General features: G+C 38.7%; 1 protein-coding gene across 1 annotated transcript; it reads left to right on the top strand.

Annotated features, from left to right (window-relative positions):
* Nucleotides 1-9,527: 9,527 nt before the first annotated feature.
* Nucleotides 9,528-13,164, top strand: LOC146454013 (uncharacterized). The gene is made up of 2 exons (XM_085095968.1): nt 9,528-12,294; nt 12,983-13,164. Exon 1 carries the CDS (start codon nt 9,816-9,818, stop codon nt 11,946-11,948), a length of 2,133 nt encoding a protein of 710 aa, XP_084952094.1. The 5' UTR covers nt 9,528-9,815; the 3' UTR covers nt 11,949-12,294; nt 12,983-13,164.
* Nucleotides 13,165-15,602: the final 2,438 nt, after the last annotated feature.

Genomic DNA, 15,602 nt, shown 5'->3' with positions numbered 1-15,602 from the left:
AGACAATGAAGAAAGCGATTTCTCCCAAGAAAGCGAAGTTTCTAGTCAAGGAACGGAGTCTTCCCAAGAAGAAGAAACAGAAAACTTAGAGCCGTGGTCACGCATTCTTGACGAAGCCGAGAACCGCCACAAGACCCAGCTTAACGCTTTGATCAATCAATACCAAGAAAACGGCGATTCAGAAGATGTGGCTCGTAGTAAAGCCGTAAACGCTCTCGTTCCTGTTTACAGAAAAGAGCTGAGAAAAGTGCTCTTAGAGAATCTACAATGGATGCGTGCAATGAAAAAAGATCCCACCTTCAAAAAAGTGATGGAAACTCAAAAAGAGCTTAAAGACACAGAAGGATTTGATTGGTTGGAATCGACGGAACTTGCTATCGATAAGCGGAAATTCTTACTCAATCGATTGTACGAAAAGTAGCCCATTCCACAAGATCAAGACTAAACCTACTATGATTGTTATGGATTTTTTTTTTTTTTATTTTCTGGATCTTTGTATTGTTGCATTTCAATAAAAACTGTAAACAACCAAACTTTAAGTGTGTTGATTGATGACTTGAAAATAATAACAATAATCGTAAACTTGTACAAAAAAATAAAAAAATCTGAAATTTGAAATACAAATTACTAAAGCAAGATCAAAACTTTTTAATTAGACACTGTTATTTGTGATGAAACTTTTAAATAAAAGATGATGATTCCAAAGTTGAGAGCTGTTGCGTGACTAGCGACGCGCGACACCCACGCGTGTGTCTGAGAAAAAATAACGACACACGACTAGAAATGGCTCGTTTGTCTCCTTTTGTCCCTTTTGGCGTGGTTTTGGCCTTTCAGGCCTGGTTATGGCCTTTCAGGCCTGTGTTTGGCCTGATTATGGCCTTTCTGGTCTGTGTTTGGCCCTTCTGACACTCTATATAACCTGACTATTTGCGAAAAAGATGTCATTTGTGTTCAGTCACCAAACTGTCAACATGGTTTACAAGAGAGTTTGCAGAAACTGTCCGATTCCATCGTGCGGGGCTAAATACCTTGTCAGATTAGCTAACCATCTCGCGGATGTTCATCAGTTAGGGCACATACAGCGAAGACAGTATTTACAAGAGGCGAAACTGCAACCTAAAGTTAAAGTCGTAGTTTACGAAAGTGAAGCGGATAATTCCGGAAAAAATCACTATCACAATCCAGCACAGACACAAGAAACGGTGTACGAACTGTCAAGACAGCGGAGAAATGAGGCCTCTTTTAAAGCAAAAACTAAAAGACCGACTTCAAAGAACAAGGCAAACCGCAAGAAACAAAGAAAGTCGAACTCTTGGCTTAGAGGCCATAGGAAAATTGTGTAGACACGGAAGGAATATTTATTATTCCTCGAAATAAAACGGAAAAAAACGGATTTGTAATAGTCAGTCAAATGATTCATTTTCATTCCTTTTCCTTTCAAATCGCTGAGTATTTGACTCTTTTTCCTCGTTGTTTTTTAATAAAGTTTTTAAAACGATATCTCTTGTCTGGTTCTATTGCTAGCAATTATAAGTCGCGTGTTTTAATTGATCCTTGTTAAGTTATATAAAATTGATTATATACTAATGCGTCAAGATACTCCCTTGGGGGTTTTTCAGCAGAACTGAACTAATTTGTATGCAACTTTACGCTCGTGGACCCGCATAATTAACTGACTAACGGTGCGTGACTTTAATAGTTTTTTATTTCCTCGAGATAGATAGGAGAAAGAAAGACACACAAAGATAGGTTTACGCATCAACGGTTTATTAGGACTCAGAAAATGAGCTTAACACTGATATACAATCAAATTGTTTTTCAAGAAAACTGTCAGCATGAGTATCACAAATCAAGTAAAACGCATCCTCATCACTGCTCTATAACCCCATTTTGTCTTTGCAGTTTTGGTCGTGAACTTGTCTTGGGAATCTCGATGGTTAGTTTCGGAGGGTTTCTTATCATTGCATTTTTGATAGCGTTTAGGTCAAAGTAAGCCATCTCGAGAGAACGTTTGAAATAAACCGAAGGAAAACGAAGCAAATATAGCTTTAGATCGAAAAGTGAAATGACACCATCCTTGCGAAATATAGCAGCGATAAAATAATCTTTACTCTAGTTGAATGATAACGCTTTCAAATTTTGCGCTGTTTTTATTAACTCTAACAATAGAGTCTTGCCTATCCAATCAGGGTGGGTATAGAGCGGGCAAGTCTGGGCATGTCTATTGTTTCCTTTGTACTAGAGTGACGCTCATTACTAAACCTCGACACTTAATATTATGCAGGAAGGCACTTAATTAGTATGGAGGAAGACAGTTATTAGTATGCAGGAACGCATTTTTTCCCTAGGTTATAACAATAGATGACGTCATGGACTCGACCCTTATGCATATCAATGATTTACCTCGACACCTCGACCTTACCTCGACCTTACCTCGACACTAACAAGGCTTATCTTTGCTGAAGGTATACTACTAATAAACAAAACCACCTTGTAAAAACTGATTCATTATTTACTTGAAAACGCTCTTACAGATTTTTTTCTAATTTCGCCTACAAGTTATCTAGATTGAGTAGTTTAATCCCTAAAGTTTCGTCCTAAAGTGTCTGACTAGATTTCGAGATAATCGACAATGTTTTAAATGAGAGGCTATGCACTTCCGTTGCTATGGCAATAGCTGTTGCTTGGAAACCGATAAGAAAATTAACTTTGATCATACTTTGAAATGATGATGTAGTATGAAGGAGATCGAAGTTTATCTTGTATGCGAGATTGTAATTTCAAAACTTCCAGCCTAAGTCCAAAAAAACTGCCTCGAGCCTCCTTAAAAAAGGGTAAAAGTATTTCTAAAATGAAATTGAGGATTAAGTAAGCTATGCCTAAATATCTACCTATACTAAGTCCTAAGAAGAAAAGTTACATATTATACAAATATATGTAGGTAAAAATATGTAACTAAAGAGGTTTAGAAGTTAAAAGGGCTGGTGTAAATGTACCAAATAGAAAAAAATCATTTAGCGTTTTTACACGCTAAATGTTTTATCCCAAAAGTTAAAATATATCTGGATATATCCCCAAAAGAAAGCATATCTTGAGATACTTTACTTTATTTATTTATCCACAGTAAAATCTTCAGTATTACATTATAGAGAGAAAGTATTAAAACTTCACAAGTTAAAATAAAAATACTGTTTTACAAGATTGCCGTGTGGGACCCTGACTGACAATTGTTGTAAAGTCGATCAATTCCCCTTTTAAAGCGACCAAGAGAGTCTATTTTTCGTAAATTGACGGGTAGACTGTTCCATAATAGCGCCCCCGCTGTAGCCAAAGCTACGCTTGCGATAGTTCGTGCGTGGCTTTGGAAAGTCTAGTTTGATCTCGGAATCCCTTAGATTATACGATGTAGTGCGGATGCTAAAAATTTTTGTAAGTACATCGGGGAAAGCGCTTTAATTGTTTTTAACATTAACGTCGTCTTCAACTTCTTTCGGTGCGTGGAGAGATTGTGCACCTGCATGTCTCAGTGGAGCCTCTTTAGGAGGAAACTGGTACTTGTGTCGTACCTGTATCTGGTAATGACCCTAGCAGCCATATTTTGGAGTTTGTGGGGTTTATCACTCAAGGTAACGTAACGGAGCTACAATAGTCAAAGTCGAGTAAAATTAATGCTTGGTAGATTTGGAGAGCGGAGCTTTCGGAAATGAATGGTCTTGTGTCGTCAATTAATAAGCCCAGTGATTTGGCCTCGTTAACTCTTTTGATCGATTTGCCGTCGATCTCGATATTAATCTGATTATTCGAAAGAGCATGTACACGCTGATTAGATCCAATTACCATGAATTCAGTCTTAGCAATATTGAGGCTTAGCTAGTTGGTTAAAAGCCAGGAATTAAGGTTTCTTAGCTCTGAATTTATTACATTTTCGAGGTCAGCCATAGTACTGGCAGCGACGGTTATATTTGTGTCGTCGTCAAACATTCTCGATCGGAGAGGCTAAACTAAGGCAATTGGGCAGACCATTAATGTAGACTAAGAATAAAAGTGATCCAAGATTGCTTCCCTGTGGGACAAATGACCATTTATACTGCATTTTTGGCTTCCGTCGCAAAGATATGATTCAAACCATTTGAGACTACTTCTGTCAACACCGTATTTGTGAAGCTTTCGTATAAGAACACTGTGGTCAATGATGTCCAAGGCTTTTTTGAGATCAATGAAGATTACACCATTGACAAGGCCATTGTCAATATTGACCGAAAAGCAATTTGTGGCTTCGATCAACGCAGTAAGCGTACAGTGCGATGATCGGTATCCAGACTGACAATGGGTTTGTAAGTTGTCGTTAGTAAGAATATTACTCGCAAAGCTGGTCGTGTAAAATTTTTTCAAAGATTATTGCAACTGTCGGAATAATAGATGTTGGTCGATAGTTGTTTGGGTCATCCCTTTTCCCATTCTTGAATATAGGAGACGCTCTCGCCAATTTCCACTCAGTTGAAAAGACACCAGTGCTAATCGACTTTGTCAGTAAATATTTGTGTAAGCGACGATGGGACTATATCGCCGGCCATTTTTAGAAGTTTATTTGAAATATTATCTAGGCCCGCAGCTTTACTTTCATTTCATTTAGACAACATTTTGCGAACTACGTCCACCGTCAGAGCTTTTAGAGAAAATGTAGTTTTTCTTGGTTCGAGATAGGGCCCAGGCTCTACGTTAGATGTCGGTATTTTGAAGGCCAGTCTCTCACCGATGCTTGAAAAGGGCAAATTTAATTCTTCGGATATCTCAGAAGGTTCATTTGTAGTTTGCTTCCTAACTTTAATTTGCGGTATATTCTTCTCTTCATTTGGATGTCGTGAGTTCAGTTCATTAATTAATTTCCACGTTTTTTTGAGATTTGATTTGCTGGACTTCAAGTTTTCCGTGAAATGTTTTCGCTTGACCTTCTTAATTTCGTTGTTTGTGTTGTTCCGCGCACGTTTATATTCATCCCATGTAAAAGGGTTGCCGTCCATAGCTGCTTTCTTTTTTAAGAAGTCTCTTTTGTGCATCTCATCGCGCAGTTGGTTAGTAATCCATGGCGACTTTTTGTTGCCAGCCACTTTAGATTTTAGTGATATATGTTTGTCGATAGCTGCCATTAGCATACCCTTCCACAATAGCCACATATCATTCGGATCGTTAAGTTGTTTAACATTTGACCACGCCTTTTTTTGTAAGACCCTTAAGAATTTAACTTTATGGAAATGTTTCAGTTGACGCGTTTGATTGTTATTGTGCCTGTACGCTCATAGTGGGCTTTGTGCGTCATATAAATTAAAGCATGGTCGCTAATTGTAAGTTGGGCAACGCCACACTTTGTAATTTTTAGAGGTGAATTCGTGATACAAAGGTCAATAATTAAAGTGCTGGAATTACGAGTTATTCTTGTCCGTTCTGTAATTAGCTGCTCCAGACCAAAAATATCAAGTATATGTTTTAGTTTAACGGCATTAGCCAACGTTGTATCCGCCATAAGATACACATTAAAATCACCTTAAAGGAAAAACTTCCAGTTTCCCGCATCAATTTTGTTAACTAATTTTTCAAATTCGTTAAAAAGACTCATCGGGTAGTCGGGAGGTCTATACCAGGTGCTAACTAGAAATGGTCTTGACCGTGGTCTTATGATTTCTAAAACTAAACATTCAGGATTTTCAGTACTCAAGTCGTCACGGATTTTATAGTTTAGGTTACATCGTACCTACATGCAGATTCCACCTCCGCTACGCCCGTTCACCTTGCGATCTTTCCTTATTATTTCAAAACCTGGTAAATAAACATCACTGTCTTTGATAGTGGAATCTAATTTCATTTCATTGATGGACAGTATATCAATTTTAGAATTAGACATAAATACCCGAAGCTCGTCAATGTGGGCTAGTAGGCTATTTATGTTAAGAGAAGTCATCACCAGTTAACATTACTCTTTTAAAGCTTTTTGTCCTGCAGCACATGTCTGACAAGCTCCCAGACGGCAATATACTAATCTTTGTGTTTAATTACTTCTAAAAAATTACGTGCTAGCTGAGAAGTTTCTGTTTTATTCAAGTGAAGGCCATTTCGATGAAGATGCTGATCTACAGTGATGTTAAAATGGTCAATTAACTTCCATTGGTTTTGGCGACAAAATTTCGGTGTGCGAAAAATGCAGACTGCAGACTTGCAGACTTGCAGACTTGCAGACTTGCAGACCTGCAGACCTGCAGACTTGCAGACCTGCAGACCTGCAGACTTGCAGACTTGCAGACGTGCAGACCTGCAGACTTGCAGACTTGCAGACTTGATGGACTCAACATACTCGCCTTTCCCAATTCATTTTAAAAATAATATGGTGTAACCTCCGCTATTCCACATCATGCGCTGTCCGCTTTATAGTACGCCTTAAGGCTAGTTGGCTACTTTCACGGTTGTCCTTCAGGACAACCGTGAAGACTTGCCGACCTGCATACTTCCGGATTTTCGCGACTTTGGAATTTAACGAGAATTATATACTAGTTGTTGTTGATTCCATGGAGTGTTGCTGATTGACTAGCTCGCGGCATTTAGTACGATCGAGTGATATAATCCCCTGTGGAGGCATGTGTTGTTTACGAAATTTTAAGAGCTAAAATCTCGCGCAGGAATTTTTAAATTCAAACTAACTTTGGCATGGTGACCACTTGAGCAACACGTCTACATAATTTTTTTGCTATTCTAACTTTGAACTCGGATATCTCGATAACCAATTATTAATGTCGTTTGAATAACGCTGAGCAGCTAATTCGTTCTTGCCAGGCGTTCGATACCCGATAAATTCAATGCAACAGGCCTCGTTCGTCGGAGAGTTTACCCGATCCTGATATTTTAGAAAATAAAAAAATCACTAAAACTGTATTTTTCTCAGAACCTAACCCTTATTATGCTGTTTTTTATATAGTTTGACAACGTTTTCTCAAAACTGGCGCACGTAAGAATTTTATTCCTGTAGAACAATCGTGAAAGTAGCCAAGTATCAAAGCGTACCAAGCAGACAGCGCATGATATGGAATGGCGGAGGTTACACAATATTATTTTAAAATGAATTGGGAAAGGCCAGTGTGTTGAGTCTGCAAGTCTGCAGGTCTGCAAGTCTGCAGGTCTGCAGGTCTGCAGGTATGCAGGTCTGCAGGCTGCATTTGTCGCACACCGACAAAATTTCCTTAGGGTTGATTTAACTTCCTTTACTTGGTTTGCTAAATGGTCATCACTGGAGCGGGCTGTCAAGCTGGATAAGACTACTTCTTACTCTAGTGAGGTCAAAATTTTCTTTAGCACGGGCAGTTGGATTTTCACTATCCCGTAGCCTGTTTGTGCCGACATGAACGATGAGCTGTTCAGGATTTTTCCTTATGATAGGCTTGATACGATAGCGGTAGACGATCTCACGTTGTCAGAAAAAATACATTTTATCTCTTATTTACGGACTTTAGTTTTTATTTCTTAACGGATTTACATGTAGAGAATGGGCAAAACACCAGATCACTACAATATTGCTCATATTCAAGATCATATCTGAAGCATTCAATGCTTAATGGCTGCCTCCTTTTCGCGCCATAACTCGGCAATCACAGTAGCGATTGAGACTGAATGTAAGACTGAATAAGTTGAGCTTTGAGTTCACTATATGATTTTTTTATTTAATTGATTGCCAGTAATCTGTTTCTTTAGTTCTCACGAAACAATTGGGAATAAATTGTAAATACTATGCACATCGGTAGTCTTCAGATAAATGGCTACAAGTCTTCCCCCTACCCCACAACAACCCCTATTAGCTACGCAAACAGTGAAATGTCCTTCATCTCTTTTTGTCAAAATTCGTGCATTTAATGCACAATCCTGCTCTAAGAGATTTCGCTTGTATGTCAAGGATACTGCTTCATTTCGAAAGCTACTTATGTATTCCATAAAACCGGGTTGTCAACTCTGTCTTCATTTTTCTTGCGCAAAACTTATAGAGTGTGTGCACGACGGCCATGTTGGAGGACCAAAACAATACAATGATTTTCCTTTGGGAAATATATTCTATTTTTATGCAAACATCTTCTATTGTTTTAGTCCTCCAACATGGCCGCCGTGCACACACTCTATTCGTTTTTGCGCAACAGTAGCGGTTGGAGCTCCTCTTCTCGCAAACTGTTGAAAACAGTAATGTCTGATAATTGAGAAATCAGAACACTGTTCTCGATGACATCTCCGATCTTCACAGAGACTGCGGCTTCTTGTATGATTCGTGTATGCGAAACCTACCCCTTCCTCTCTCGGAACCACATTGTCGCTGTGAGCCGGAATTTGCCCTACTGCCTGACACTCAAATTCCCTCTGTTATCAGTTTTCGTCGTATTACTCGATCAGTGACGCTTGTTTGGGAAATCTGACACATTTCAGCCACTTTTTATATACCAAGGGCCGTTTAAGTTGACATAAAGAGTAAAGGCTGGTGCTCATGTCACGCCATCGATAACACCTTGGGAAACCAACCCATATTTTTTTACTATAGGCTATTCTCCTTATAGTATGGCAGACTACTAATTGAATTATTGTAAAGAAGACTTCCGGGAAATATGTCAAAACTAATTAAATCAAAGTACTGCAAATAGTAGCGAAACTAAATTTTTCACGTCCACGAAGACATGGTAAGATTGCCTCGTTTGTGACCTACTCCAGACGTGACTACTCCTATCCACAGGCTATCCATCATCATCACCTATTGCGATATAACTCTAGAATATAGTCCTAGTCAAGTTAAATTGGGACAGTCTTCACAACCAAGCCAGTACTGTCCTTCTCATGCCCCCTTAACCCTCTGCGGAACAAGGCTAACATACGCGTACCTATTTATTGAGCCGATTTAGCCTGATTTGATAAGCGCAATTGTCTATTAGGCGTATGTAACTTGATTACATTAAGAATGCAAGGAAGTGGACAAAAATCAACTTAATTTATAAATATCTATCGCAGTACAACAGATTTTATAAATTTGCAACAGAATCCATGTATTAATAAATCGGACAAATTTTGACCTCGCGTTTTACCAGTAAACAAAGAATCATGCCCGTAGTGGTAGGTACGTTGGAAAAACATATGTAGCGTAATTTAAAAGTCGTAACTTTTTCGTTAATTAAAATAGCTTCAAAAGCATATAAAAATGTCGATTTTACAAAATTCTGTAAAAATTTAACGTTTGGTTGTACTTATCCCATTTTATTAATAAAAAAGCCACGTTTTCGGAACCTGGTGAGCACTCAATGGGTGCGCTTGGCACAGTCTCGCGGCTCTGCAGCAAAGCTCGCTCAGATGACAAGTGGCGGTTTTACCGCCTATTTTATTTTGCGGCCTGATAAAACTCACCTTACTTGCCGAATTTAGGAAACACGATTGCCTCTCTACACTGTTTCTTCAATATTGAAAAAACATTTTCATACTACTCTTGTTTTCTTTGTCCAGTTTCTAGTTGAGACAACACAAATTGCATTATATGGACCATCTCCCTTGGCACACTCATTGCATGTTTTCTTCTCAACACAAGTCGAGTTCTACAAGCCTCCGAGTTGTGTCAGGAATGTTTGATTCTCCTTAAGAACGCAGCCCACAGAAAAAAGGTTCAATTAGCCTACACGGTCAACAGCGTGTTGTTTAAAGGATATATACTTCTAAACGATCAAAAAAGTGCGATAGAATGCGGTAAAAAACTTCTGGACTGTCTTAGCGGCCTTGGTTTAAGAGCAAAAGAAGTCGAGGTAATTTTCCAAATGGCACAATTATATCAACTTCAGAGCAAATTTAAAGACGCAAAATTGCTTTATAACAAAGCATTAAAAATCTTCATAGAAACAGGAGACAGGAATGGAATGGCCATTTGTTACGGAAGTCTTGAAACTGTCTGTCAATCTCTCAGTGAATATGGAAATGCTGAAGAATATCAAAGAAAAGCACTTGCGATAACACAACAAATCGGCGAGAAACACGGAGAAGCCGCGTGTTATGGAAACCTGGGAACTGTGTGTATTTCCCTGGGTGAATACAAAAAGGCTGAAGAACATCTAAAGAACGCACTTGACATAGAGAAAGAAATTGGCGACAAACACCGAGAAGCCGCGTGTTATACAAACCTTGGAACTGTCTCTAAATATCTCGGAGAATATGGAAAAGCTGAAGAATATAAAAGGAGAGCACTTGCGATAATACAACAAATTGGCGACAAAAAAGGAGAAGCCACGTGTTATGGAAACCTGGGAGCTATGTGTGCTTCCCTGGGTGAATACAAAAAGGCTGAAGAACATCTTAACAACGCACTAGTGATAACGAAAGAAATTGGGAACAAACAAAGAGAAGCCACTTGTTATGGAAGCCTTGGAAGTGTTTCTGAATCTCTCGGTGAATATGGAAAAGCTGAAGAATATCAAAAGAAAGCACTTGCGATAGCAGAAGAAATTGGCGACAAACGCGGGGTAGCCACGAGTCATCTAAACCTAGGAACTATGTATCATTTCCTGGGTGAATATAGAAAGGCTGAGGAACATCTAAACAACGCACTTGTGATAACAAAAAAAATTGGCGGCAAACAAGGGGAGGGTGCTTGTTATGGACGACTAGGAAATTTGTTTCGTTCCCTTGATAAACATCTTGAGGCTAAGCAGCATCATGAAAAGGCACTTGCTATAAGCAGAGCGATCAGTGACATAAGTGCAGAGGCTGACTGGCACCTGCAACTTGCATACGACGCCATGTCGGAATTCAATGAAGATGTAGATAATGAAACATTTTTGAATCTCTCTGAAAGCATAAACAAGTGCGAGAAAATGCGAAGTTTTCTCGGAAACAATGACCAATTTAAGATATCACTTTTTGAAATGCGCAGTCCTTCCTATCACTTACTCAGCGCACTGTTTTGCGTTAGTGGAAAAGAGAAGGAAGCTCTTGGTGTCCTAGAACTTGGACGAGCCAGACTTAATCTGGCAGACTTAATCTCAGGTCACTATTCTGCTCAACAGCAATTGTCAGTCAATCTGCCGTCATGGGCAAATATTGAAAGGACCGTGAAGAAAGAAAGCAACAGTAGTTGTCTTTTCATTTCATATTTTGGCCACTATATGTTTTTGTGGGTCCTTCAAGAAAATAAACCACTACATTTTCGTAAAATAAACGTCAATGAATGTTTTGTCACCAAGGGACTAGAAAGGGATGTTCATCAAGTTTTTAGGGAGGATGGCTTTAATAGGTTTAAAGTTCTTCCTCAAGAGCACTGCGAAGACCGATCACTGTCGTTTTTGACTGTCTGCGACTCAACACATGAACAAGCAGAGCAAGAAAGCTTGGCAGTCTACCGCCTAGTAGAAGAAGAAGAAGAGGAAAACCTGCAACCAGATCCCACCCTAGCCGAGCAATACAAAATGATCATCGCTCCTGTTGCTGACTTTGTTGACGAACCTGAACTCTTGATTGTTCCTGATCGCGCTTTGTACAAAGTTCCATTTGCAGCATTACAGGATGAAAGGAGAAAATACTTTTCAGATGCTTACAGGATTCGCATTGTTCCTTCTTTGACGACTCTCGGGATCATTCAGGACAGTCCAGCAGATTATCACAGTCGGACTGGAGCACTAATAGTGGGCGAACCAGACGTTAGGGACGTGTGTTACAAGGGATGCCTTGGGATCCTTTGTCGTTTGCCCTGTGCAAGAGAGGAAGCGGAGATGATAGGAAAACTGATTGGAGCTGAACCTCTGTTAGGGAAGCAAGCAACTAAGGAAGCAGTTCTTCAGAACATAGGCTCTGTAAGTCTGATTCATTTTGCTGCTCATGGTGATGCCGAAAGAGGAAAATTGCTCTTGCTCCTCGACGCCCAACTGACGGGACTCCAAGCGAGAAAGATTACCTGTTGACAATGGCTGACATTTCACAAGTTCAACTGCGTGCAAAACTTGTAGTACTCAGCTGTTGTCACAGCGCACGAGGACAGGTTAGAGCTGAGGGAGTTGTTGGAATCGCTCGGGCTTTCTTAGGATCCGGTGCACGTTCTGTGTTGGCGGCCCTGTGGGCCATACCAGACGAAGCAACAATAAAACTGATGAGTCGTTTCTATGAGCACCTTGTTCGTGGGGAAAGTGCCAGTGAATCTCTACACCAGGCCATGAAGTCGATGAGAAATAACGGCTATTCTGATGTGAGGGACTGGGCGCCTTTTATACTGATTGGAGACAACGTGACATTTGATTTCGGAAAGTAAAGGTTAGTTTTACCATTGTATTTGATCATTCCTGATGCTGAATATATCATTTCAGGAAAACGTTTGTGTTCTGTTGAAAACGCTTATGGTTCTGAGACAGGAGACTAAAGGTTCATTGATGTTTGACTATTCTTATTCCGATTTATGAACATCACAATAGGATGAGCAACAAGTGAAAAACTAACCCAACGTTTCGTTTTTTTCTGCTTTTGAAAGCAAAATAAAGGAATAACATACTGATTCCGTTTATTCCAACAGCGGAATAGGTAACCAAAGAACACTTTTAGTGGATATACCTAATACGCCTTTTCTAGAGCTGTTATGAAGCCATTTTGTGATGCAAAATGCGTCTGGAGACCCAAGAAATAAACTTCAGACTTTCCAGTCCAATTGTTGACTTCCCCCAATTCAGTCTGGCTCATTTGTTTTCCTACATCGGGTGTTATCTAGGTTCTATGTTTTTATTATATACCGCGAGGACTTTGTATTGATTTGTGAAAGCTTTTAAGTCTCCTAATGGACCAGTTTACTAAGTTTGTGCTATTGTTATCAGACCAGCTATTAGAAAACATTCTGATCCCTTCTAGCTTTATTCCTCCCTCTCAGTTATCCGAAAGGGTGTTGAATTATGTCCAAAAAAGTAGACTAGAACACTGACCCTAAACTCTTATTTTTGTTTATCATTTGCAGGTGTCTCGCCTTGGCCGAAGAATACCTGACAAATAGGGACTTGAAAAGAGGACACTCGGACATTAAACAGTAAACCAAAGTGTACTTGTGAACACTATATCCCTTCAACTGAAGGCATTAACTTAGAAGATTTGTATTACTCAAATTATTCATGTTCGTGTTGTTTTCGTCGTCTGTTTGAAAAGTGAAAGCTAGTCACCAAGCAGCTTTAGCTTTGCAAGCATAAAATAGGAAACGATTTGTTTAGATTCATGAAAAGACTACTTTGCAAGCACGTGATGAGCTTATGCAGATTCTAAACTTACCAAAAGACTGACACACTGTTAACAAATTCTCCTGGAAGGGAAACCCTCTACCCTTTAGGGGTCTAGAATAGGGTTTAATATTGCACCGCTACCATTGAGAGTTCTCAAAGTTTGCACAGTGGAAATTATTGTTTTTATCTCTTACAAGGTATAAATAAGGTAGAGACAGTGCGTTTTCCAACTAATAACAGTGAATGTCTTTGTAAGTCGTCAATTATGCAAAGACAAAAGGAGATGTTCGTCCCTTTGAGTTTTGTTGCTCTGTTTTTAAATTTACGACAGCTCGTCTTGATTTCATTTCTACTTTATATTGAACTTCGATCACGAAGGAGTTTGCAAATATCGAGTATTACAGTTTTCATTTTCCAAAGAGGACAAATTAGTTTAGCTTTCCAATGTAAGTCGATGCGTTATTTTTAGCTGTCTTTTCTTCAGCAAATATAGACAGGCCAGGATGTCATCTACAACTATAAAATAATGAAGCAGAAAAGTATTTTGTGTAGATATGTTAAGTTTGCTTTTATCTTTGATTTTGTTGCTCCTTTGGAATTCTGCCTTAGTTCAGTCATATTTACAATAGAGTTGCCTCGGACAGATCTATTCGGTTCGTTGTTAGTAGATTTGTACGTTCTTTTTAATGTTTTTTACAAGGGTTTTTTTTGGTCAAATATGAAATATTGCAGGTTTCATTTCATAAAAGAGACAAACTATTATAGACTTTGCAATACATGGTTCAATTTCGCTGAACTTTTTAGAAAGTCAGGATGTTTTGCTCCACTATCAAAAACAGGGAGCACAAAAGGATTTTGTATATACGTCAAGTTGCTAAATGAAATGCGGTCTGGAAACAGAGATTCCTACTGTTAAGCCTTAGCCCTTTCTCTCTTAACAGCGTTTCACTTTTTTTTTCATTTTTAACGGATATTTGAAACCAAAAACTGGCACTAGATAAAGTATTGTTAAAAAGCTTTCATATAAATGATCACACAGTGACACAACTTAGAAGTTGTTCAATCCCGGAATCACCAGACTTACCCGAAAATTTGGAGCGCAAGACGAACACGCATTCAGCTGCGTGGGAGTTAACTTCGCTGGTCTCCTTTATGTCAAGTCCACCTCCAAGGAAGCAGAGATGACAAAGGTCTATATCGCCCTTTTCACTTGTACGATTAGCCGAGCAATTCATTTGGAATAAGTTTCAAATTTAGACGCGTCAACGTTCCTGTGCTGTCTAAAAAATTCATCGGACGTGGAAGACTCCCAAAACTGATTATTTCAGACCACGCGAAAACAGTCAAGGCAACAGAAAAGAATTGTCTCCATCTTTGATCTACCGAAACTTCAGGAACTCCTGGCTAACAGGGGAATTTCATGGCAGCACATTTCTATTATTATTATTATTATTATTATTATTATTATTATTATTATTATTATTATTATTATTTATATTATTATTATTATTATTATTATTATTGCTTTGCAAAACACAATATTTACAATACTAAACACTGCTTACACTACTTACAATATAATACTTTTTGCTTACATTGTTAACAATACTTACTCTATTAATAATACTATTTCTTACTTATTATTATCACTATTATTATTATTTTTATTATTATTATTATTTAGTTCCAGCACTTACACTTACAAATCTTACACTTACTACTTACTACATTTGACAAAAAAAAAATGAAAAAAATAGATAAATAAATAAATAAATAAAAAGTAAAGGGTCCTTGCCTCAAACCTCCTGCAAATTCAGTACATATTGAGATCACTTTTTAAAGTGGGCCAAGAAGTGCGTGAAATAATCTATTGTGGGATACGTCTTCCGTACTTTACCGTGCCATATAAAGAACCTGGCTACCAAAAATTCAAAGTTCTGTTGTTCTTTAAAGGTTAAAGTGTCTGGCTGCATGACCAGTACCATTGCAGGGGAGAGGGTGAAATCTTCTTCCACAAGTTTTTCTTGGATCAAATTATTCCTAAAAACTCGCCAAAAAGCAGTAGTTTTGCGACAGAACCAGAAAAGGTGAAGCTGCAATTGTCCTTTTTTGTGCAAACATATTTTAAATAAAAAAAATCATTTGTCGCGATTCTTCTGTGTAGAAGCTAAAACTGAAAAACGATTAAACTGATAATTCTTGCGCATCGGAAGGCTAGCTTATAGGCTGCCCTCCAGTCCACAGGAAAGGCGGTTACCAAACCACAGTCTGTCAGCCACTTTCCCTGACTCTACTGAGTTTGGAGAGCCCTGCTTACCAGCCACAAGTTTCTCGTTTGCAAGCTTACTCGGTTTCTTACATCTT

This window comes from Pavona decussata, unplaced genomic scaffold (genome assembly GCF_977016875.1).
Source record: "Pavona decussata unplaced genomic scaffold, jaPavDecu1.1 SCAFFOLD_321, whole genome shotgun sequence".
Classification (NCBI taxonomy): domain Eukaryota; kingdom Metazoa; phylum Cnidaria; class Anthozoa; order Scleractinia; family Agariciidae; genus Pavona; species Pavona decussata.
This window is presented reverse-complemented; position numbering and strand designations above follow the sequence as displayed.

Coding starts and splice junctions, on each gene's coding strand:
- LOC146454013 (XM_085095968.1), top strand. CDS start 9,816: ATGGCACAATTATATCAACTTCAGAGCAAATTTAAAGACGCAAAATTG.